The sequence below is a fragment of the Desmodus rotundus genome, chromosome 4, assembly GCF_022682495.2.
Source record: "Desmodus rotundus isolate HL8 chromosome 4, HLdesRot8A.1, whole genome shotgun sequence".
Lineage (NCBI taxonomy): Eukaryota > Metazoa > Chordata > Mammalia > Chiroptera > Phyllostomidae > Desmodus > Desmodus rotundus.
Genome location: NC_071390.1, coordinates 180,429,891 through 180,453,353, shown reverse-complemented (window position 1 = coordinate 180,453,353; position 23,463 = coordinate 180,429,891). Strand labels below are relative to the sequence as shown.

General features: G+C 50.8%; 1 protein-coding gene across 3 annotated transcripts in view; it reads left to right on the top strand.

Annotated features, from left to right (window-relative positions):
* Positions 1-23,463, top strand: part of FAM193A (family with sequence similarity 193 member A) — a 109,284-nt gene that overhangs the window by 28,641 nt on the left and 57,180 nt on the right. For 2 of the 3 annotated variants that reach the window (XM_053923581.2, XM_053923580.2), the window contains exon 2: positions 4,609-4,854. In XM_053923581.2, the coding sequence (XP_053779556.1) occupies positions 4,609-4,854 (246 nt within the window). Of the gene's footprint in view, positions 1-4,608; positions 4,855-12,726; positions 12,935-23,463 lie in introns of those variants that run through there. The other variant, XM_053923582.2, reaches the window with a different exon arrangement.

Genomic DNA, 23,463 nt, shown 5'->3' with positions numbered 1-23,463 from the left:
AATGTTGAGCCCTGGCTGGTGTGGCCCAGTGGATTGAGCACTGGCCTGTGAACCAAAAGGTGGCCAGTTCAGTTCCCAGTCAGGGCACATGCCTGGCTTGTAGGCCGGGTCCCCAAGTGGGGGCATGTGAGAGGCAACCACACATTGATGTTTCTCTCCATCTCTGTCTCCCTCCTTCCCCTCTCTCTAAAACTAAGTAAATAAAATCTTTTTCTAAAGAAGTCAAAAAAAAAATTGAACTGAATGAGAATGAAAACACAACATATCAAAATTTGTGAAATGCAGCCAAAGCAGTACTTAAAGGGAGATTTATAGCACTAACCATCTCTTTATGCAAGAGAAAGGGGTTGGTGACCTCTGCTTCCACATTAAGAAAGTAGATCAAAAAGTCAGTTATACACATCCAAAGAAAGGAAATAACATAAAAGCAAACATTAATGAAAACCTATTTTAAATATGGAAACTCCATGGAAGCAAAAGCTAATTCTTTGAAGGTTAGTAAAATCGATAACCTGAGCCAGGCCGAAGGGCTAAGTGGATACTGTAGAAGCCTGTGTCCACAATCACTAGTCGTCAGGGAGAGCCGCAGTGAGACAGCCACCACACAGGCGTCACAGTGGCTCCCGCTGACACGCTGCACTGCATGCGGGGAGGCGTGGTGTACTGTAGCCCCCCGACAGTGCTCTTGGGGAGAAGGTCCCACGTTTCTTTCAAGTTAGACAGGCACCTGCCACATGGCTCATCATTCTATTCCTTGGCATTTGTGTGAAAGCGTCAAAACCCACGCCCACCCCAGGGGTTGTGCGTGCCCGGGCGTGGCAGCTGTCTCTGCGATGGACCCAGGCTGGAGGCAACGGGGTGTCTCCCAGTGGAAGAATGCGTGCGTGAGGTGTGGCTCACCCACACTGTGCAGTGTTACTCGGTGACCCAAAGGAACACGCTCCTGATGCACACGTACATGGGTGTCACCTCCAGGTAATGAGTGATGGTCCGCGGAAGAGGCGAGACAGGAGACAGTGCATTGTATGACACCATGCATAATCGTCAGAGCTCCAGAAAGGGCAGGTGAATCTTAGAGACAGAATTCTGTCCAGTGGTCGCTTGTGACTAGGGCTGGGCTGGAGCAGGAACAGGGTACAAAGGGTCCCCAGCAGATTGGGGGTGATGGTAGTGTTCATGATCTTGATTAGTGTGATGGTTTCACAGGTGTGTGCATGGTAAAATTACTCAAATTGCACAGCGCAGATACTTCCAGCTTCTTGCACCTCAGTTCTCCTTGAGCACAGCTGTGTTTTTACCAGAATCAGTGGGTGTGTGTGTGCCTCACGTGCAGTCACAGCAGAGCAGCCGCCTGGGGCACGGGTGTTGGGAACTTGAATTGTAGTCAGGGGTTGCATGCGCCTGTGTGTTTGGCAGCAGCGTCTTGCTCTGTCTGAGAAAGGGGTGGAGGGTGGAGTCTCACCTCCGTGGAGAACCAGCTTCGTCCTTGAGCTCGTTGGTCAAGCGTCAAGAGGCATTGACTTTTGCTCGGGACATTGTCTGCCGTCTGCATGGAGGATCGTGTCTAGCTGTGTGGCTTCCCACGCCTGCCGGTGGCCCCAGTGCATCCTGCTCCCGAGCGCCTCATTCAGAAACATCCCCCATATTGTTTGGATGTTTAACACCCACTTCATACGCGCAGTGCCCAGAGCAAACCCTGGGTTCTTGCCACTGCCCCAGGCTGTCCCCAGCGTGTCCCCAGCCTATCCCCGTGTCTGGCATCTCTGTTGTCAGCACGCCTGGTGCCTGGGCGGCTGGGCCCGTCCTCGCCGCGTCCTCGGGTCCGTCGGCAAGTCCCGTGGCTCTGCCTTGGACACCCCCGAATCTGCCTGCTCTGCTCTTTCATGCCTCCCACCTGTGCCTGGAACTGCCTGGAGCAGCTTCATGCACATTGGTACAGTGCTAGAGGCTATTCTGAAGGAGAGGATTGGGCTGTGCTGTCCCCTTCCAAGAAACCTCCCAGCCTCGGCCTCCGTCCTGCCCATGGCTCTGGGGCTCCCAGTGCCTCCTCCCAGATGCTCACTCGGCTGCTTGTCTGTCTTTCGCGTTGCTCTCGCCACACAATGTCCTCTTGCGGCCCCACTCCCCACCTTGGCAACTTTCTTTTCTTTCTGGAGGGGACTGAGTGCCCCTGGACGGGAGCTGGTCATGTCTGTGTGTATGTGTCTGCTGTCCCTTGAACCAGCAGGGCCTCCCTGTGACTCGCCATTGCATTCTGCTGTCTGACCTCTCAGTAGGCCTGGCATCTGGTGGGTTTCAGATACCTTTGGGGGAGGTCCTCCCATCTCAGAGCCTTCCACATGCCCAGTCTAACTCCTCCTCACCCTCGACCTCTGGTTCCCTAGGTCGTGTCAGCTCTCCCGTCATGGAGACCACATAGCCACCTCCCTCCTAAGGTGCAGATGGCTCCTCCCTGTTCTTGCTCCCCCCTCCCCCGTCTTATCTCACCTCTCCTCTGCACACGATCCATCAGCCTGTTAGAACGGGAGACCAGGCCACGCCTGGCTCACTGCACATCCGCCTTGTCTGGCCTCCTGCCCCCAGGGCCTTTGTGCTTGCTCTCTGGAATGCCCCTCCTGCAGCCCTGTGTGGCTTCCCGGGTCCAGGTGTCTCCTGGAGGAACCCTCACTGGCCTTCCTGGCGGGCACCAGCCCCAGCCCCAGCAGTTTTTCCTGTTCTGCGTTTGCTTCCTTCTGTTACCATGGTCTGATGCGCTGCATTGTTTACTTACCTGTCTTATTCATGGTCTTAGTCTTTGACAAGGATGTTAGTGCCCCAGGATGGGGGTCTGCCTGGGCCCGAAAATACTGACAGATGACGGATGGACAGACAGATGCATGGTAGCTGGACTGGCTCTTATGATTTCTGGCTTGGGGGCCTTTGTAACCTAGGAGGGCAGCTTCTCCTTTGCTGGGTGAACAGGTGCCCTGGGAAGGGATGAAGGCCAGGCTGCCCTGCAGTTGGTAGGGGCTGCGCTCCTGGACTAGGGACAAGAGGTGGCTTTGCCAAGGGTTAAGTCAGCATGCTGTTTGAAATGGTCATAATTTAGACTTCTCCAGTCTGTTGGGACAGAGAACACAGCGACTTCCATGGTGTTCTGTGGTTTGCAGAGTGGTCCAGAGCCTTCTAGAATATCACTAGGAGATAGGGCTCAGTTCTGTCCCCTGGCACCTCAGACATTTGTTCAAGTGGCTGCTGAGCTGGGTTTGGTTGAACCCTTGGAACCCTGTGGGTGTGCCACGTGTGGGTGTGCCACGTGCAGCCAGCTTTGATCACTGGTTTATTGAAGCAGGTAAAAAGTCTGCGTGCAAGTCCCCCTTTGGTGCCAGCGCTACTGTGGTTTGTTCATTTATTCTCTCAGGCCGTGCTGGGCTTGAGTGGGGCTGGCTGTGGGTCGGGCTCCGTTGAGTCCATGCCCACTTGTGGTTTCACAAGCACAGCACGCCCAGTTTCCATGGGTGTGCATGAGCCTTGGCACAGGAGGACAGGGAGGAGCCGAGGGAGAGCCGGGCAGGCCTGGGTGGTTAGGTGGGCTTTGGAGGGACCTCGGGGGTGGGGAGCTGAAGACATGAAACCTTTGACTTCCAGCCAAAGGAACCCCGAGCCACCTCCCACGTGGGCACTTCATGTGGCCAGAGGTCTGTGCCCCAGGGTCCTGTCACCTTAGTCCCACCTGTGCTGTGGCTTGGACCCTTGGCAGAGTGTCCCAGTCTCTGGAAGGCCACACCTGGCTTCCCTGCGCAGCTGTCTCCCAGGTGTGCCTCTCCCGAACTTCTCTTTAGGATTTACAGGGTGGCTCCTCTAAGGTGCAGATGACTCACCCTGGGCTCACTCTGATTTGGGCTGAAATCTTGGCCTCTGTTGTCCTTGTGACATTACGCCTGTTTTTCGCCTGGGAGCCTGTCGAGTGTTTCTAAGGCTGATTTCACATTGCTGTTGGGGTGGCTGATACTCTTCTGGAGAGGAACAAGGGGAGTAATCTTGCTTCTTCCTCCTACCTTGGAAGCCCCTGCCCTTGCCCTGTAATTTAAGACCTTCCGGAGAAATCGGACATTGCAGTTGGGTGGCTCGGGAGCAGTGCAGTGTGACTGCTGCGAGCTGGAAGGGAGGCTGGGCCTCGGGTGAGTGGCCACCAGCGGGCTCCTGCTATGTAGCTTGGACAGCCCACCTTGGTGGGGCGCCGCCTGGCACCCGAGCACATGTGCAGACATACCTGGGAGATGGCTTTGAACTTGGTCGATGGTAAAGCATTCTGGTGCTTTCTTGGTCTGAACATTGTGGCTGACACTTCCCACCTGTAGGAGTTATACAGAAGTTTGGGTGAAGGGTTCGTGGGGCAGTTTCTAGCTCCTACTGCGGTGCTCTTTATGGTATTATTATTTTATTTGAAGTATGGTGAGTTTCTAGACACTAGGTACAGTTTTATTCAGCAGTTTCCCTACTTGCTGTTTCTTTTTATAAATACACATGCACATTGTAATTTTAGAACTACATGTAATATTTTTAATGACCTTGCTTTTGTAGATCATGTTTTGAAAATAGAAATTTTATCTTTTTATTTTATTCCAGACTCCTTTTAACTTTGGCGTGAATCATAGAGCTCCACCCTACCCCGCCGGGGATTACTGTCTCCTGTGCCGAAGCGAGCGGAAAGACTCTTCATTCCTGGAGAGCGGGATGAAGACTGCGAGCAAATTGGCCCTTTCTATGGCTCCCAAGGGCAACAGCGTGCTGCACCTGCCGCTCTGGGTGTGCCCGGACTGCCGGCGGACTGTGGAGAAGGAGGAGAGGCATGGCGGCCTGGACCAGCCAGCGGTGAGTGCCCTGCAGAGCTCACGCGCTCCCTGGCGTCCTGGGCCCGTGGGTTACAAGGCCTAGTGGGCAGTGAGACGGTTGACCTGGGTCTGCTTTCCGGGAATACCTTCCTCCTGTGCCTGCTTCTGGTCCCTGCTCCACTCTCCTGCTGCTGGGCCTTCCTCTTCGTCTTCCCTGTTACACCTGCAGGAGGGCATAGGCCTCGGGGGCGTCCAGCCTTCGGCCTGTGGACCACACGTGGCTCAGGATGGCTGTGAATGAGACCCAACACAAAACTTTGAATTTACTTAAAACATTATAAGATTTTTGTGTGTGTGATTATGTGTCACAGTGTATTTAACATGTGGCCCAAGATAGCTCTTCTTCCTCCAGGGTGGCCCAGAGACACCAAAAGGGTGGGCACCCCTGACTAGGGGACCCGCTCTCCACGGTTAGATAACTCGGGCAGCAAGCTTGGGGGCCCAAAGGCTGTGCTTTTTAGTCTGGTCTCGGGATTGAAACAGTTAGTCTGGTCTGTGGTGAAACAGTTTGTTTTAAAAAGCTGAACTGGCTTCTCAGGTGTTTAGTTTTAGACAATTCTGCGTACTGGTAACTCACCTGAAATTCTTTCCCAGATGCAGTTCCCAAGTCAGGGTTTTTGCCTTTTTACCTTGATTTCATGTCTCAGCTGAGTGGGGGCTTTCTTAAGGCTCAGGCTTGTGTGGAAGGCCACACCCTTAGTCTGCTTTTTGGCCCAGAGTATGGCTCTGCGGGCTGGGCTCTGAGAGCTTTCCGGTGGGCTCTGTAGGCTCTAGAAGACACTGGCTTTCGTGGCCATAGGAGGCCCCGCAGTCTAGGGCTCCTGTAGGGCTCCTCGCTCCTCAGCGCCTTGTCGTGCATCAGCGCCCCAGGCGGTCTGGCCAGTGTTCTGCTGCTACAGTGTGAGTCTGCTAGGCACTGAGCCAGTGACTTCTGTTGTGGGGTTTCCTTTGGGGAAAGCAGCACCCATACTCTATAGTAGTGCTGTATGGCTGAACCTCAAAACTGAAATGGACCCTCCCGGCCTCCCCCGACGTGGCCGTGTCCCGCTCCATTCCCCGTGGCCCCTCTTTCTGACTGCTGCTTCCCCTCCACTGGTGGGCACGCTCCCTGAGGGCGGCCGTTCCTGTGTAGCTTCTCTTCACCAAGGACGGTGCTGAGCTCGGCGTGTTTTAGGGACCCACAGTATTTGCATTAGTGAGGACGCGGGCGAGGGGACGGACTAGGGACTACTGGACCAGGGAGCCCTCCGTTAGGAAGGTGGGGAGGCGGACTCCAGTGCTTCAGCCTCGGACCTTTTGCTTTCACCATTTTACTTTGTTTCCTGTCTGTGTGCGCTTAGTGTTTGGCCTTTGCCCCGTTTGTTGTTTTTTGTTTTTTTTAATCCTCACCTGAGAATATGCTTTTATTGATTTTAGAGAACGAGAGGAAGTGGGGGAGAGAGAGACATGATGTGAGAGAGAAACATTGATCAGTTGCCTCCCGTCTGCGCCCCGACCCGTGGATTGAACCCACAACTTAGGTGTGTGCCCTGACTGGGAATTGAATCGGCCGCTTTTGGTGGTTGAGACGACGCTCCCACACCAACCGAGCCACTCAGCTGGGGTTTTCTCGGTTTTTAATGGAAGACAGTTTAGTATCCCGGACACTAGTTTGTTCCCTGATCACTTTTTCAAGTGCAGTTCTTAAGTCTGCTCCCTAGCTGAGCATTCTTCCTGCTTCTGAAACTGGGCCGCCTTTTCTTCCTGTTCCCAGCCCTGCTCCTGTGTCAGCCGCGCTGCACCTTCGGGGGAGGGTTGCTGTTTTCATCCCGGTTTGGGAGGCAGCTGGAAGTACCTGCGGTTTCTCATATTCGTCTTGCTGTGCAGGGAGTCCCGCTTCCTGACTGCCAGTCTGTCCTCCCTCCTGTCAGCAGCGGTGGCCTCAGGGACCACAGAGGCATCCGGTCGGCCTATGTGTGTGGACTTTGGCCCCCTTCTAATACTCTCGTAAAGTTGGTCTCTTTGTTCAAGCTTGTTAAAATTGCTGGCCTTTTAATTACTATTATTTTTTAAATTACTTTAAACCTTTTTAAAAGAAGATTTTATTTATTTATCTTCAGAGTTGGGGGGAAGGGAAAGAGAAAGGGAGAGAAACATCAATGTGTGGTTGTCTTTCGTGCCCCCACTGGGGACCCAGCCTGCAACCCAGGCATGTGCCCTGGTTGGGAATCGAACCGGCGACCTTTTGGTTTGAGGTTTGCAAGACAATGCCCAACCCACTGAGTCACACCAGTCAGGGCTGACCTTGTTTTTAAGAAGGTGAGATATGATTTACACGTGGTAAAATTCACCCTTTTGAAGTGCACGCAGGTCAGTGAGTTTGGGCAGGTACACAGCTGTGTACCCAGCACTCCCACACAAGCTCACCGGGTCACTTTTGTGGGCAGCATGCTCTCCCTACCACCACCGACCTGAAGCGGGGCCCCTGTCTTTCCTTCAGCAGAGTGTCGCAGACCCCGTGACCTGGCGTAGGGCTCCGCGCTGGGGAGCGCACAGTGGAGCCGATGGGCGTGGGGTTGCGTTCTGTCTGGGCTGTTGCTCCGGCCAGTTAACCTCGCCCCAGGAGGGCGGGAGCCTTTCCTTCTGTCTTCCCTCCCCCTCCCCCCCACCTGCCACACCCTCTGCCCTGCTCTGCTGCTGACCTCCCCACTCAGGGCAGAGCTGGAGCTGACCCCAGGCCCTTGCTCACTCACCTCTTGCCCCCATGGCTGAGGGAGGCCTTTCTTGCTGGGGCTTCCAGGTGCCCATCCCTTTCCATTCCCTCCAGGGCTTTGTGGCTTGGTTATTCTTGTCTTCTTATGTGTCATGGATCTTTTCTTTCCTCAGGTCTTGGCTTGTGCCCAGGAGAACACAGATGCCCCCAAGCTATCCGCTTCCACACCTCCCGCCTTCACTCTCCTCTGGGCAAAATGTGAACTTCTGGTTTAATTTTTTTAATTTCCATTTCTCTTCAAGTCAGTTTTGGTAAACTGTGTTCTTAGAAGTTGTCAGAGTTACTGGTGCACAGTTGTGTGTGGACGGCTCTTTAGTTCTACCGCATCTGTAGATATAGCTCTGAATTCCTCACATTTCTGCTTTTCTCCCCCCTATTTTAACCAGTCTTGCTAGAAGGCTGTCAATTTTTAAAAAAAGACTTTACTTACTTATCTTACAGGGGAAGGGAGGGAGAAAGAGAGGGAGAGAAACATCCATCCGTTAGTTGCCTCTCACATGCCACACGCGACCCAGGGACCTGGCCCACAGCCCAGGCCTGTGCTCTGACCTGGAACCGAACCAGAGTCCCTTCAGTTTGCAGGATGACGCCCAACCCACTGAGCCCCACCAGTGAGCTTTTTAGTTTTTAAAATCTCTCCTTTCACTCTGTCTGCTTGCTGAGTCACTGCTCATGGGGGGGGGGGGGCGCACGCGTGCACGGGCAGCATGCATCTGGGTAGTGAGTGCTCCGGGATACATGGTGAGCTTCGGAAGGCTCATGAGAGGACAGCGTGTCACCACTGTCCCTCACCGTCTCCTTGCCACCTCCTCACCTTCCCAGAGTCTCCTGCTGTTGCCAGGCCCCGTGCAGACGGTCGGTTCTGTTCTGGGTGAAGGTGCTAAGGGCAGACACGCCAGTGAGTGAGACGTGGCTCGCCCAGTGTCTTGTTCCGGGAGAGGCGTGCGCGTGCCATGGGGGCCGCTTGTCTGTGGGGCTGCTGTCCAGTGTCTGGGCCCTCCAGGCGCCTGCACTCGAGTGCCGTCTGCTTTGGGGAGCTGCACGGCTGTGCTCGCCTCACCTGGACGCTGCCGCCTCGGGAGGAGGAGGGAGACGGCCGTCCCGCGTGCACATGCCCGGCGGGCTGCTCGCAGTCACAGGGCCTTCATCCCTGTCGGTCCTGTCCACCACAGCCACACGGGCATTTGTTCAGCCTTCCCCGCGGTGACTCTCCTGCCTTCCCGAGTTGAGTTCTTTCTTACCCATCAGTTTTTGTTCTTGTCTCATCTGTGCTGGAAACCTCTAATTGCTGCTCTAGATTTTGAAGGGTTAGTTGTATTGGCTCAGTTTTAAGTATTATCCTATTTTCAATATTTCTGTTTTCAACCATGAGTTGTCTAGAAGTATTTGTCAATATCCAGGTATGTATCTCTTGGATTACTTTTAACTGTACTTTTAATCTAATGCTGTTATAGTTGGAGATTGTGGTCTGTGGTCATTTGTACTAGTAAATGGTTAAGTTTTTCTAAATGTTCTACATGTCTACGTGAGCGTGAAAATGTCTTTTCAGGGTTTCACTGGAGAACTCTGTCCTCCCTTGTTAATCGGTTCGTGAGTCCTGCACTCTTCTGAATTCTTTGTGTGCTTACATCTGTCAATTTCTGAGTAGTGCCAGTTAAAATCTCCTATTGTGCATGTGTATTTGTCCTTTCTTCCTTATACATATTTCTGGTTTTCCTTCATGTGTTTTAAGCCCATGCTGGGTGAATATAGGTTAAAACGATTAAGTCTTGGTGTGCTGTCCATTTAATTGCACTGGAACCACCAGGACTGGCCTCTTTGTCTAAAGGGCTCTTTGCTCCTGTGTAGCTACTTGAACTCCCTCCCCTCCTGCTCACCTGCCCTCATTTTCAGTCCTGGGTGTGGCTGGTGTTAGGTGGTCTTGTGCAGTCCGCAAGCTTGCCGGACTGTGATTGCTGGTCTGTGTGGGGTTAGTTCTCCACCACATGGGTCCCACATCCCGCGTTGCCGCAGCCACTCGCCCTCGCCGTCTGAGCCCCCTCCCCAGCCCTCCGCTGCCAGCGTGCCTGTGCTCCTCCCCGCGACTTTCTGCTCTTTCTGACTTGCTGCAGACACCAGGGCAGTGGCGTGGTTCTGCGCTCCCACGTATTTTGCTCGGCATTGGGTTCAAGAGTCACAGTGCCACTCCCGCGCGGTGGTCACTGTGTGACCCACCTTGTGTGTTCACGTGGAAGAGGGACTGCTGAGCTGTAGGGACTTTATGGCATTAACTGACTACAAGTGCCATACAAGTGCCCACTACATCTGTAGTGGGGTTTTCAGTGAAAACTGTTTCCTGAAACAAAAATAATTTTGTGAGTAGAGTAGCATTGTTTTGAAAATCTTTTTAGTATTTGAATGATAGAAGATGCTACATTCTCAATCTGTTTTGATAGATTTTGGGTTTTGTTTTTTTTTTAAAGAGATTTTATTTATTTATTTGAGAGAGGGGGGAAGGGAGGGAAAAAGAAATAGAGAGAAACATCAATGTGTGGTTGCCTCTCATGCGCCCCCAACCGGGGATCAGGCCTGCAACCCAGGCATGTACCCTGACTGGGGTTTGAACTGGTGACCTTTCAGTTTGCAGGACAGCACTCAGCCCACTGAGGCACACCAGTCAGGGTGATAGGTTGTTTTGACTGAAGTATATGAAGAAAATATTTTAATAGCTTTTTAGGTAACTATGGATTTTCTTTTTTGGTCCTACACCAAACCATGACAACAAATTGTTTCTTAATGGTTAGTTGTGATGTACAATCAAACGATATCAGTGAATTTTTCCTCTGCCATTATGTTAAAATACATTGTCTCTCTTGCTTATATGTGGTCTTGTAACATCACACATTGGTCATTTGTAAGATAATGGCTTATCAAGTTAGGCAGATATAGCCCTGGCTGGTGTGGCTCAGTGGACTGAGTGCCAGCCTTAGAGCCAAAGGGTCACCGGTTCAGTTCCCAGTCAGGGCACATGCCTGGGTTGTGGGCCAGGTCCCCAGTAGGGGGCGTGCAAGAGGCACCCACACATTGATGTTTCTCTCCCTGTCTTCCCCTTGCTCTAAAAATAAATAAGTAAAATCTTCTTTAAAAAAAGGGCAGATGAAGCTGATGCCAATACCTCTGTGAAAACTTGTATTTGTTACCATCACCACCAGTCTCATCAGAAAAGACTTCTGTGTGGAGAAGCTTTTGAGCTGGTGATGGATACAGGTCTGCTGAACTTCTGATTTTTGCTTAAAACCTCAACTGTGATGATTTGCCACAGATAGTGGTGGCTGCTTTCCTTCATAGGACAGTCTCATTCATTTATGAGAACACATCTGGCAGCTGGCCAAGGCTGGATGGCCTCATTTGGTCGGACAGGCGCTCTTCCCCGTGAGCGGCGTCTCACAGATGAAGCGGCTCCTTCAGCACACAGCACGCAGGGCTTTTCTGGTGGACGCTGCAGAGACGCTTTGCGTGCACTCCGGTGATGCCACAGAGTGTGCCAGAGACTGGGGCCGGAGGGCTGGGACCCAGCGCTTTCCCTGCTCACGGGCGTTCCTAAGTGGAACTGGGCTTTCTAACCGAGCGCACAGTGGTGGTGGAGGCCATGGTCACTGCACGGTCCACTGTTGCTGAGGGGCCTGGCGGCTTCACCCACGTCACAGCCATGTCATCGCAGTGGAAAAGGCAAGGACAGCTTGGTGTCAATATGGAGATAGCATTTGCTAGGGGACCTGCTGCAGAGGGGTCAGAACTCCCGGGAGAACCGCTGTTCTGCTGGATTACTAGTCTTTTCTTCCTGATGGGGTGGGGGCGGGGACTCCTTCACCGGCCTTTGGTGTGCGGTTCCTGTCGGCCCGTGCACCGCGGACGTCCCTGCCTCTGCTCTGCTCTGCTCGCTTTCGTGCTGTGTTTGTAGTGTCTTTTGATGAACAGAGTTCATTTTTAATCTGGCCAGATTCCTCGAGTGCTTTCTTAGTAGCGACTGCCTTCTTTAGTTCTGGTTTTGGTGTTTTCTCAGGTGAGATCGTAAACATACATGTGGCATGAGTTTTCTGACCTCAGCGTAGTCCAAAGAAACACATGAATGACAAATACATGCCTCACAGGGCATTTAAAATTTTCTGTGGCCACATGTCAGAACCTGAAAAGAAATAGGTGATGTTCTAGTTTCCTACCTCAGTATATCCAAGCTCATTTCAGCCTATACTCAAAGTAAAAAATATTAGTGAGATATTTTATGTTTCTCCATACTAGATATTCAAAATCCTGCTCCCATTTCAAATCCTCAGTAGCCATATATGACGTGGGGCTACTGAGCAAGCAGTTTCATGCTTTTATTGTTTTGCCTTCCATGTTTAGACCTACAACTCGCTGGAAATTAGAATTAAAGTTTTATGTGGTCTGAAGTTAAGGCCCAGTTTAATGCGTTTCCATGTGGAGACCCAGTTTCCTCGTGGCATTTGTGAGAACGGCTGTTGCGCCCACCTTCAGCACCACCTTTGCCGTAAACCACGTGGCCATGTGGGTGCAGGTGTATCTCCAGGCTCTCTGCTCTGCTCCGCTGGTTCACTTGTCCTTGTGCCAGCAGCTCGTTGTCTCAATTACTGTGGCTCTGTGTTCTCACAGAGCGGACGTCCCCTCACGCCTGCTCTTCCAACGTGGTTGGTTTACTCTTGGTGCAGATCATCCCTGTATGATGGGAAGTTATCTCGTTAAGCTGCACACGCGCGTGCATGTGCCCTGGAGAGCGTTGCCTGGGGTCGTATTACCTCTGTCATCGGTGGGAGGATTCACTTCTCTTAATGCTGCCTCTTCTGACCCCCGTGTGTGGAGTTTTTCTTCATCTAGAAGTGTTTCTCAGTTTTCTCTGTTACGACGTTGTACGTTTTTTCAAAAACATTTGTCCACAGGCATTTAATTTTATTCATACTATTTTAAATTATATTTTTTATTTTTCTTCCTCTACCTTTATTGGTGTAGATGAAATTGACTTCTTTTTAAGTTGTTTATTTGGCCAGGAGTCATACAGACCTTTGACCTCACTGGTCTCAAGTGGAATCCCAAATATTTTTCAAGGATTGCCCTTCCAAGTTACAATCCGTTTGTCTCGGATGCGCTGTGTGCGGCCATTGGTCACGCGGTCATCATGAAAAGTCTCCACACAGATGACTTGCACTCCCCTTCTCAGCCTTGGCCAGTGCACATGCGGCACGGGAGGAGAAGGAGGCATGGAGTACTGAGGACTGAGGGGCAGTTCTGGACAGCACCCGGCACTAAGGTGGAGGTGAGTGAGAAGCAGACGAGACAGGAGGGGGAGAACCAGAACGGAGCCTGGGAGTCTGTTGAGGGATGGTGTGGTCGGTAGTTGTCTGTCTGGGGCTGGATTTTTTAGTTCAAGGTAATAAGGCAGCTCGTCACCCTTTCTTGGGTGCTGGCAGAAGAACAGAGACCCCTGGGGTCAGAGCCCAGGGACTTTGTGACTCCCTGTCTAGTACACGTCATGAGCACATGCACGTCTGTCCTCTTGTTCCCCCATCCTCCCCAAACCCCACGTCAGTGAAGTGGGGGGCCCACCACAGCTGCAGCGGGCCCCGTGCGTCTGTGTTGCAGCTCAGGACCCCGAGTGTGGGGTCCTGCCACTCTCCTAGTGGGCAGTAAGCGAGCCTGCCCCGCCTCAAGGTTGTCAGCTGAGAAGTGGCCTGGTGAGGAGGTCAGACCTTACAGCATTTTTGGCACATCCAACAAGACATAGACCGGGTGAGCATCCATGGAGGCCTGGCCCCCAGCAGTCCTCCTAACAGATGTTTCAGAAGTTAACCGAGAAAGGTGTGGAGTGCTGAACACAGCGACAAAGATTGCGTCTGACGTTTGCTAGGTGCATATTGGTGGAGGATGTGAGCGAAGCCAGGCTAAACTGTGTGAGAAGAAACTTAGTGGCGAGGAAGCTGAGGAGGTCCACTGAAGGTACTGATTGCTAAGACACCCAGCAGTGAGGGGAGGAGAGGACAGGTCCAGAAGAGGACAAGGAGCTCAAGGTGGGGCGCAGGTGTTCAGTGCTAAAGGAGAGTGCTGGTCATCAGAGGAAGTCCCCCTGGGGAGGTTGTGTTTTGCACTGTGTGATGTTTGAGGTACAGATGTATGTGAATGTGTGTACAACACACATGTTAGGAAGGACAATAAAATGAGCACCAGGCCATCCCTAATATTGTGCACCCTCCCTTCCCCATCCTCTCCCTCCTTTCTCAGGTAACTACTGTCCTTGAGTTCTGTATTTACCATTTCCCTTTTTACACTTGATCTTAATTAAAAGTCTGAGAAGCAATTCATTCCCCTTTTTCAAAAATTCCTTTAAATTGATTGCCTAGACATGGCTCGCCTCTTCACACACCCACATCAAAATCACAACTAAAATACAGAACCACCAGGAGTCAAGTCTGACAACGACGGAATTAAACCATATCCATCCAGACTGGTAGGAGGGGCACAGATGTGGAAGGGGCTGGTCTCACACCCACATGTGGTGGATAAAAATTCAGGAGGGATATCTCAGGAGCGAGGAGTCCCAGCCTCACACCAGGCCCCCCAGCCCAGGGTTCCAGTGCCAGGAAGATAAGTACCCACAACCTCTGGCTGCAAAAACCTGCAGAGATTGAGGCTGTGGAAGAAATTTCTGGAGCCCCAAGCAGTTTCTCCTGAAGAACTCACAGGCAGACTCGCCTACTCAGACTCGGTCCCTCTGAGCTCCAGCACCGGGGGAGCAGCTTGAAAGGCACCAGTGGTGCACAGGGAGAGACTGACGTGGCTGGCACCTCAAAAGGTGAGCAGAGGCCACTGTCCCTTTTCTAAACCCTGCCCCTACAGAGCTACAGAGCCAGCAAGCCGGTGCCCTATCTGAGACTCCATCAATCTGGCTCACACTGTTTGACCCACCTGGGAGATCTCCAGAGACTCTGCCCCACCCAAGTTATGGGCCTGCCCAAGCTGCTTTTCCCTAGGGAAGGCTGGTCTTGGCTCATGCTTCACAACTTCCTAAATCTTCTCAAATATGCAACAGCTGACCTCAGTGAGCCCCAGGCCAGGCACTAGCAGCAGCCAGCCCAGATTCACAGCTTGGCTTTGCCTGGGAACCTCCAAGCCCAGCACAAGTAGCAGCATCAGTAAAATACACTTAAACATTGTATTGCCTTTATGTGTATCTCTAAACAATTAGTTACTTGGTTGTTGACATTGATCTTTATGAAAATGGTGTGTGCAGTTTGTTTTCTGTGTCTTTATCTTTTTTGAAGCGACTCCTCGTGCTGCCAGTTGCGTTCGTTTCTGTGTGCGTGTTTACTCATAAGTCACACAATAGTTCACATGATTCAGTATGTTATAGTATAAGTTATTCAAAGATAGAGTTGTTTTTAATTTTTTGCAATTACAAAAATGGAACCTGGGCAAGTGTATGCCCGTCTCTGGGCGCTCCTTTAAAGGGTCCCGTCAGACTGTGTGCTGGTCGCGGTTCTCCAGAGTGGCAGCACCGGCGGGAGGCAGGTATTGGGTGGGACAGAAAATGTGTGTGTTTTTTTCCAAAAAATAAAAGATACATCTTTCATTTTCACCAATAACTTTATTGATTTGGATTTTCTGCGTCAGTCAGCTCTCTCCCGCGTGGCATAACATTGATTGTTCTCGATTAATGTCTCCGTTTGATTGCTGTCAACCTCAACTGGTCTACCCGACCATGCAGCAGTGTCCAGTGAGAAATCTCCGGCACGAAAGTTCTCAAACTACATTCACAGCACCTTCTCCATACACTGCACAAATCTTTTTTGTGCTTCAGTTGTGTTTTTACCTTTCTTGAAATAATAAAGCATAATATGCTGAAAATGTCACATATTTTCTTCCATCTTCAATGTTAAAATGGCTGCACAAAAACTCTCCAATTCTGATGTTTGTTTTATAATGTACACAGATATGACAGCTGTCACAATACAGTCTAACAAAATTCTTTCATGTGAAATTAAAGACAACTAAGCGACACAGGAAAATAATCAAACAATCTTTTGGCCATCCCAATAGGTAGAGAGAGAAGAGATTTATTACAGGGATCGGCTTGTGTGGTTATGGAGGCCAAGAAGTCCCACAACCTGCAGTCTGCAGGCCTGAGGCCCAGGGAAGCTGATGGTGGAATTCAGTCTGATTCCAGAGGCCCAAGAAACAAGGGGCCAGTCGTGCGAGCTGGGTATGCTGTGACGGCCCGGGTACCCAAGTGCTGGTGCCTGCGGGCAGCAGATGGAGTCTCAGCTCTGGTGGGAGGGTGGAGCCCACTTTCCTCTGCCTCTTGTTCGTTCAGCCCTCAGTGGAGTGCAGGAGGCGCCCCACTTGGGGAGGACAGTCTCTTTTACTCAGTGGCCACCTCCTCCAGAGGCACCCTCAGGGGCACACTTGCAAGCAGCGTTCTACTAGCCGTGTGCCTGTGCGCCCGTCACGCGTTCAGATTGACATAAAGTCAGTCATTACAGAGCACTCGTCCGTGGGCTCGAGCTGCTGGGTTCCCGGGCAATGAGACGCTTGCATTCATACAAGAATGCCTGTTTCCCAAGAGCGCATCCATCTGTTCCCCCACCAGCAGTGCTGGAGCTCCAGTCACTCTCTCTCCTGCCTGCACTCAGCACTGGGGGGCAGACTTGAAATCGTGTCAGAGCAGGAAGGAGAAAGGGAGACACAGGGTGGTGCTTGTAGTTCCCACCAAGATAAAAGAGCCAGGGTCTCTTTCAGAAGAATCTCCTGCCCTGGCTGGTGTGGTTCAGTGGGTTGAGCGCTGGCCTGCAAACCAAAGAGTCGCCAGTTCGATTCCCAGACAGGGCACATGCCTGGGTTGCAGGCCAGGTCCCCAGTAGGGGGCGTGTGAGAGGCAACCATACATTGATGTTTCTCTCCCTCTCTTTCTCCCTCCCTTCCCCTCTTTAAAAATAAGTAAATCTTTTTTTTTAACTGCCAAATATTAGTAAAAAAGAATCTTCCTTCTGTTGAGACAGGATTTGCAGGCAAGGCTGCATAGGATGCAGATAAGGTGGGGGTGGGGAGTGTAGATGTTGCCAGAAACTGTGTTTGAGAGGGAGAGTCGGTGTAGTGCGGCTGGGTGGACCGGGAGTGGGGAAGGTTTCAGGTGGTGTCTGTGAGAAATGAGAACAGTGAGCTGGCAGGTGTCCAGGTAGCTGGCCAGCCTGAGGTCCCTGTTGAAGGTGGAGATGTCACTGTGCGGGTGCTCCAATCTGCCCATTGACAAGGATGTCCCCCTCAGCAGCATCCAGGTGTTGGACAAGGAGAGCAGTGCAGGTGTTCGTTGAGAGCAGGTGGGCCTCCAGGGTGTCCGGGTACAGTTGGCTCCCTCCTTCTGGTGTGCACCCTGAATTTCTGCTGCAGCCGCTTTCCTGCCTCCTGCCTCATCCAGGTTGGGGTACCTGCGAGGTCTGGCCTAGAGCAGTCACCTGGGAATGGCTTCTGAGTGGTTCACATCAAAGGCAGTGTTTCAGGACTTGAGACTGTTTACAGTACACACCCTGCACAGTAGAGTTCTCACCTCGGAGGGCTGTGGACACACTTCCGTGATTCTCTTGTAACCAGGCTCATACAAGGGCTCATCCACGTGGTGCCTTGGAGAATGACTCAGTAATTAACGCTGGAGAAACAGGTTTTTATTTACAATATTCCAACCTTGGGGGGGTCTCCTAGCACTTTTGCTCGAAGCCCTCCTTTCCCATGAGATCCAGCACTTCCCTTGTTCCCCAGACGGTATAAGCCAAAAGCAAGCCCGATCATTGCCCATTTCCTTATCTTAAGCCAGCTGTGCGAACAGTTCCCCCGTCTCTCTGGAGGGTAGCAAAGTCGCCGTCCTCGCACAGCAGCGCTCTCCTTCAGGATCTGGGGTACGCTGTGATGAGCCTCCGTGTTCTAGTCCAGGAAAGAGCGTGCCGCGTCGCACTGGGTCGTGGTGAAGTCCAGGAAAGACCCAAGTCCCGAGAGTCCAGATAGAGGCCAGGTTTGCATGGCAGAGCCCTTGATGGCTTGGAGTCCGCTAGAACGGGCATGGTCGAGGCAGTGGCGTGCGTTGTTCCCAGCCCACTGCTGACCAGCTCCTCTAGCCCGCAAGGCTCCACTCTCACTACCCGCCGGAATCTGCCTTCGCTGCCAGCTGCATCATGGCTCCTCCTCCTCGCTCCTCCCGCACCCCATCAAATGCCTGGCCGAATCCCCTCGTGGCTGCCCACTCTTAGTTTAAACCCTGACCCGGAGCCTCCTGCGTGTCCCTGTCTCCAGCTCCTGCGAGGAGCTACAGTTGCCAGTTCTCCGGAATGGTTCATGCTTACTCGGCTGCCATCCCCAGTCAGGGCAAGGGTAACTCAGTGATGCAGGTGGACGCCCCTGACTACATCTTGAGTCAGGCTGTATTCTGAAAGTCACGCCCACCTTGCCCCACCGTGGTAGCGCAATCTTAAGCCCCATAGTCTGCTCCTCCCATACTGCAACCAAGAGCTATGGGGGCTTTAGGAGCACCTCAGTCTACACCTCATTTCACTTGGATTCTCAGGAAGTTACGGCACTTTTTTTGTTCTTGTTTTTTAAAAGATTTTATTTATTTATTTTTAGAGAGAGCGGAAGAGGGGGAGAGAGGGAGGGAAACATTACTGTGTGGTTGCCTCTCATGCACCGCCTACTGAGGACCTGGCCTGCAACCCAGGCATGTGCCGTGACTGGGAATCGAACCTGTGAACCTGTGGTTCGCAGGCTGGCACCCAGTCCACTGAGTCACACCAGCTGGGCCTTTCTGTTTTGTATTCTGACACTGCAGGGAGGCATGTGCAGATCCCTGGAGGTGCTGTGGGTCAGAGGGCTTCGGCCCTGGCTCCTGTGACTTAGGCGGCCTGGGCTGTTGGTCAGGCCTGTGGAGGATAGTGTAGAGGTTCTCTCAGCGCTTAGTTCTATGCTGAGGCCACACAAAGAGCCACCGAAGGCCTGGCCTACTCTGTGCAGGAGAAACCCCAGTACTGGAGGAGACGCTCGGCAGAGGCTCGAAAGAGGCTGCTGCTGAGCAGCTGGGAGCAGGCCTGTCTTGGATGTGGTACTCTAATCTCGGCTACTCGTTCATCTGTGTCTTTACAATAATGTGTGTTTGAATTGTAATGATTTTCAGAGTTTTTTATGTGTAAGTTGTAGACCAGGTTGGGTTTTTATACTTGTACAAGGGCTTAAACACATAAGTTATATTGCATTTTCCATTTGTAATGTTTAAGTAACAAGAAATTTGGTTGGGGGTGGGAGATGGCTGCTTTGGGAGAATTAGTTTTTCTTCGATGAGGTCTGTGGCACTGAAGCTTCTGGCCACAAGGACAAGACTTCACCAAATTAGTGGTCGCCTTCGTTTTCAAGGCTGGCTGTCTCCAAGGCTCTGTCGGGTTGTGGACACGAGCAGCGGTGGCTGTGCCCTCCTGTGTGTGGCAGGGTTGCGAGTCCCGCCCTTCACGCCGAGGAGTCAGGTTCTTTCATGGTTGCCGTGTGCAGGGCGCGCCATCCCAGTTTAAACCAGCCATCGAAGAGTTGGCTGGTCCTGGTCCTTACCGAGAACGTTTGCCCTGTTGGGTCTTGGCCCATCATACAAACGCCAGTTCGTTTATAGTGAACGCCACGGAAGTGGTGGCTGACGCTGTTGGTCGCTGCCGCCCAGAGCTGTCAGCTGCAGGGCAGAACGGTAAGCGGAGCAGCAGGCTTTGGCTTTTTTTCACCGAACTTCATGCTGCCGAGAGGCACAAGTGTCGTTGCTTCCTCTGGGGGTTGGTTTCTGTTTCTGAGCGGGAGTCCGTTGTAAGCGAGAACCGCAGTTGGTTTCTCCACCAGCAGCGGAAGGACATTTGTGTTTCCCTGGTCCTGGCTGATAGGAATAAAGCTCCTCGTGGCATCTCAGTGCACGTCTTTGGTGCGGAATAAAGCTCCTCGTGGCATCTCAGTGCACGTCTTTGGTGCGGAATAAAGCTCCTCGTGGCATCTCAGTGCACGTCTTTGGTGCGGAATAAAGCTCCTCGTGGCATTTCAGTGCACGTCTTTGGTGCGGACAGAGTGCATTTCTCTTCGATGAGTACCTGGGAGTGGAGTTCAAGGTCGTAGGCTAAGTGCATGGGCTGACACCATAAGGAACTGTCAGGCTGAGTTGCAGAGTGCTTGCACTCTTGTCCAGCCCTGTGGGAGGGCTCCCACTGGTCTCCATCCTGGCCAAGGCTAGACACTGACAGTCCTTCCTCGTAGCCATTCCAGCGGCTTGTGGTGTTACTGCATGTGGTTTTAATTTGCATCTTCTGAATGATTTGTTGAGCATCTTTTTATGTGCTTATTTTTCACCTGTCACTCTGGTGAAGTGGCTGTTCACATCTACCTATATTTGAGTTGATTTGTCTTACTGACTTGTGAGAGGTCTTTATATATTTTGAATACAAGCCTTTTATAAGATACGTTTCTCAAATATTTTCTCCCAGTGTTTGGCTTTCCTTTTTGTTTTGTAACACTTCTTTTTGAAGAGCACAGTTTTACATTTTGATCAAATCCAGTTTAACAACTTGTAAATGATTTGGGCTTTTTGTTTTCTATGGAGAAAATCTTTGCTACCAGGGTTCTAAAGATCTGTTTCCCTGTGCTTTTTCTGGATGTTTTATTGTTTGAGCTTAAACATTTGACTTGCTACTTACTTACTTTGATGATGTTCATGATTTTTGTAAAGGAAGAATTGCAGGTCACCCTCTTTGCGCGTGGATGCCCATTTCCAGGCTGTTTGTTGAAAATGCTGTTTTTCCTTGTGGAATTACATTGGCGTCTTTGTCAAAAATCTGTTGATGCTGTATGGGTCGGTCTGCTTCTGGGCTGTGTTCCCGTGCCATTCTTTTGCCCGTTCAGTCCGGTCTGGGCTCCGGGAGCTTTTTATAGGAGGTCCGAATGGTAGGAAGTGGAGGTCCTGCAGTTTCGCTGTCTTTTTTAAGTGTTCGGCTCCTCTAGGTGCTTTGCACTCCCGTGGAAAGTTTAGAAGCCCCTTTCTAGTGTCTGCGGGAAGCTGGGCTGCGCCGCAGGCTCTGGCGCCACATGGAGCTGTAGGCCGGTTTGGGGAGAACGGACACCTTCCTGTGGAGTCTCCAGCGCCTGAGTGTGGTGGGGGTCTCCGTAGAATCGTGTTGTGGTCTTGCAACTACAGGTTTTGCCCATAGTGTATTGAAGATTTTCCAATGTATTTCATCTCCTCTTGTTGTTTTAAATGCGCTTCTAAAACTTTTTCATACCCAGTTGTTTCCTGCTGGTATATAGAAACACAGCTGTTTTTGTACATTGAGCTTATACCCCTGAAGTCCCATTTACTACTAATTCTAGTGGTTTTGTGGTAGATTCCTTAGGGTTTTCTACATAGATGATCACATCATCTGCACATAATGTATTCCTTCGCTTCCAGTCTGTATTTTACTTTTCCTTGCCTTTCTGCCTGGGTTAGGACCTCCAGTGTGATGTTGTTTGTGTAGGAGCAGTGTGAGTAGACAGCCTTCCCCACCCCCAGTCCAAGGGGACAGCTTTTAGTCGGTTACTGTGAAGTGTGAGGTTAGCTGCAGGGCAGTACAGGTAAGGTTGAAGAACTTGACTTCTGGTTTTAATTCACTGAGACTTACTGTGAGTGGATATTTAATTTTGTCCAACTTTACCTACATCTGTTGAGATGACCGTGGAAGTTTTTCTTCAGTTTGTTAAAATTAATCACAGCCTCATAACTTTTGGGGCACCGAAAGAGCTTTTCCTTCCTGGGGCAGCCCGGACTCGGTCAGGGTGTGCGCACCACCGTCTGCTCCGCGGCTGCTGGTGCTTTGCTAGGGGTCACTGCATCTGTGTTCACAGGGGCATCCGTCTGTAAGTTTCTTGTCTCAGAGTATTTTCGTGTGGTTTTGGTGTCAGGGTAATGCCTCATAGAATGAACTAGAAAATATTCTTTCCTTTTTAAGATTTTTTTGGAAAAGTTTATGTAGTGTTGGTATTACTTCTCTCTTAAATGGTTGGTAGAATTCCCCAGGGAAGCTGTCTTGACCCCAAGTTGCCTTATTGGAAAGGTTGGAGTTTGTTGGTGGTTGTTTTGGCTTGTAAACAGCAGACACTTATTTCTCACATTTCCAGAGGCTGGGAAGTCCCAAGACGGAAGCATCCGCAGATTTGGCATCTGGGGAGAGCCCTGTGCCTGGTTCCTAGGCACCCTCTCACTGTGTCCTCGCACGGCCTCAGGGTCTTGTCGGGAAGGGCTTGAACTGCGAGTTCAGTTTAGTCGGTAAAGGTTATCTTTTTCTTCACGTGTGAGCCCTGTCATTTTTGTCTTACACTGTGTCCTGCTGCACAGTACATGTGAGTCAAGGGCTGTCTGTGCACTCTGGCCCTTGCGGTGCGCCCTAGTGAGACTGGGGGTGCACTCGCTGTGTGTCGATGTGTCGACATGGAGTTGTTCAGAATTCTTTTCCTTTCTTTTTTTTAAGATTTATTTATTTATAGACATAAGGGGAGGGAGGAAGAGAGGGAGAGAAACATCAATATGTTGTTGCCTCACATGCACCCCTACTGGGGACCTGGCCCACAACCCAGGCCTGTGCCCAGACTGGGAATCGAACTGACGAACCTTTGGTTCGCAGGCCTGCGCTCAATCCCCTGAGCCACACCAGCCAGGGCAGAATACTCCTTTCTTTTCTTTTGCTTTCTGGGGTCTCAGCGGTCGCTTGCCACCCCGACCCCTTTCGTTCCCGATGCTTCCGCTGTTCCCGCTGTTTGAGTTTTGCCTCTTTCTCCCTGACAGCTTGGCTAGAGGTTTATCCTTATCAAGTTTATTGATCTTTTAGTTGAATTGATTTTCTATTTTATATTTCATTAATTTTTGCTCTTTGTTATTTCTATCTTTCTACTTTAGATTTAATCTGTTACTCTTTTGGTTTCTTAATGTACAAGTTTACATTATTGATTTGAGACCTTTCTTCTTTTCTGATACATATACTTAATTCCATAAAATTCTATCTAAACATTGCTTAGTGACATCCCCAGGATTTTGATGTGCTGTCTTTCATTCTACTCAAAATATTTTATAATTTTCCTTACTATGATTTATTCTTTAACCCACAGATTTAGGTGTATTTTTTAACTTCCAAGTATTTTGGAGTATTTTCCAGGTATCTTCTTTTTGCTTGAGGCATAGTTGACATGTAACGTTATGTTAGTTTCAGGTGTATGAGGTGATGATTTTGTATATACTGTGGAATGATCACCTCAGTAAGTCTAGTTAACATTGTCACCATACATAGCTACAAAATTTTTTTTGTGATGAGAAGTTTTAAAATCTGTTCTCCTAGCAACTTTCAAGCATACAACACAGTATTTAAGTTTTTTTAATTTATTTATTTATGGAGGGAGGGAGAAAGAGAGGGAGAGAAGCATTGATGTGCAATAGAAACATTGATGGGTTACCTCTCACACACCCCCAACCAGGGACCTGGCCCACAACCCAGGCAGGTGCCTTGACCGGGAATTGAACCGGTGACCTTTCAGTTCTCAGGCCAGTGCTCAGCCCACTGAGCCACCCCAGCCAGGGCGGTGGTGTTAGCTGGCGTCTCCGTGTTGCACACAACGTCCCCAGGACTCGTTCATTCTGAAACTGGAAGTTTATATCTTCGGGTTCTTTTCTGCTATTGATTACAAGTTCAGTTCTGTTACAATACAAGAGCTTATTTATATTACTCAATTTTTAGAAATTGCTGGCGTTTGTCTTAGGGCCAGTCT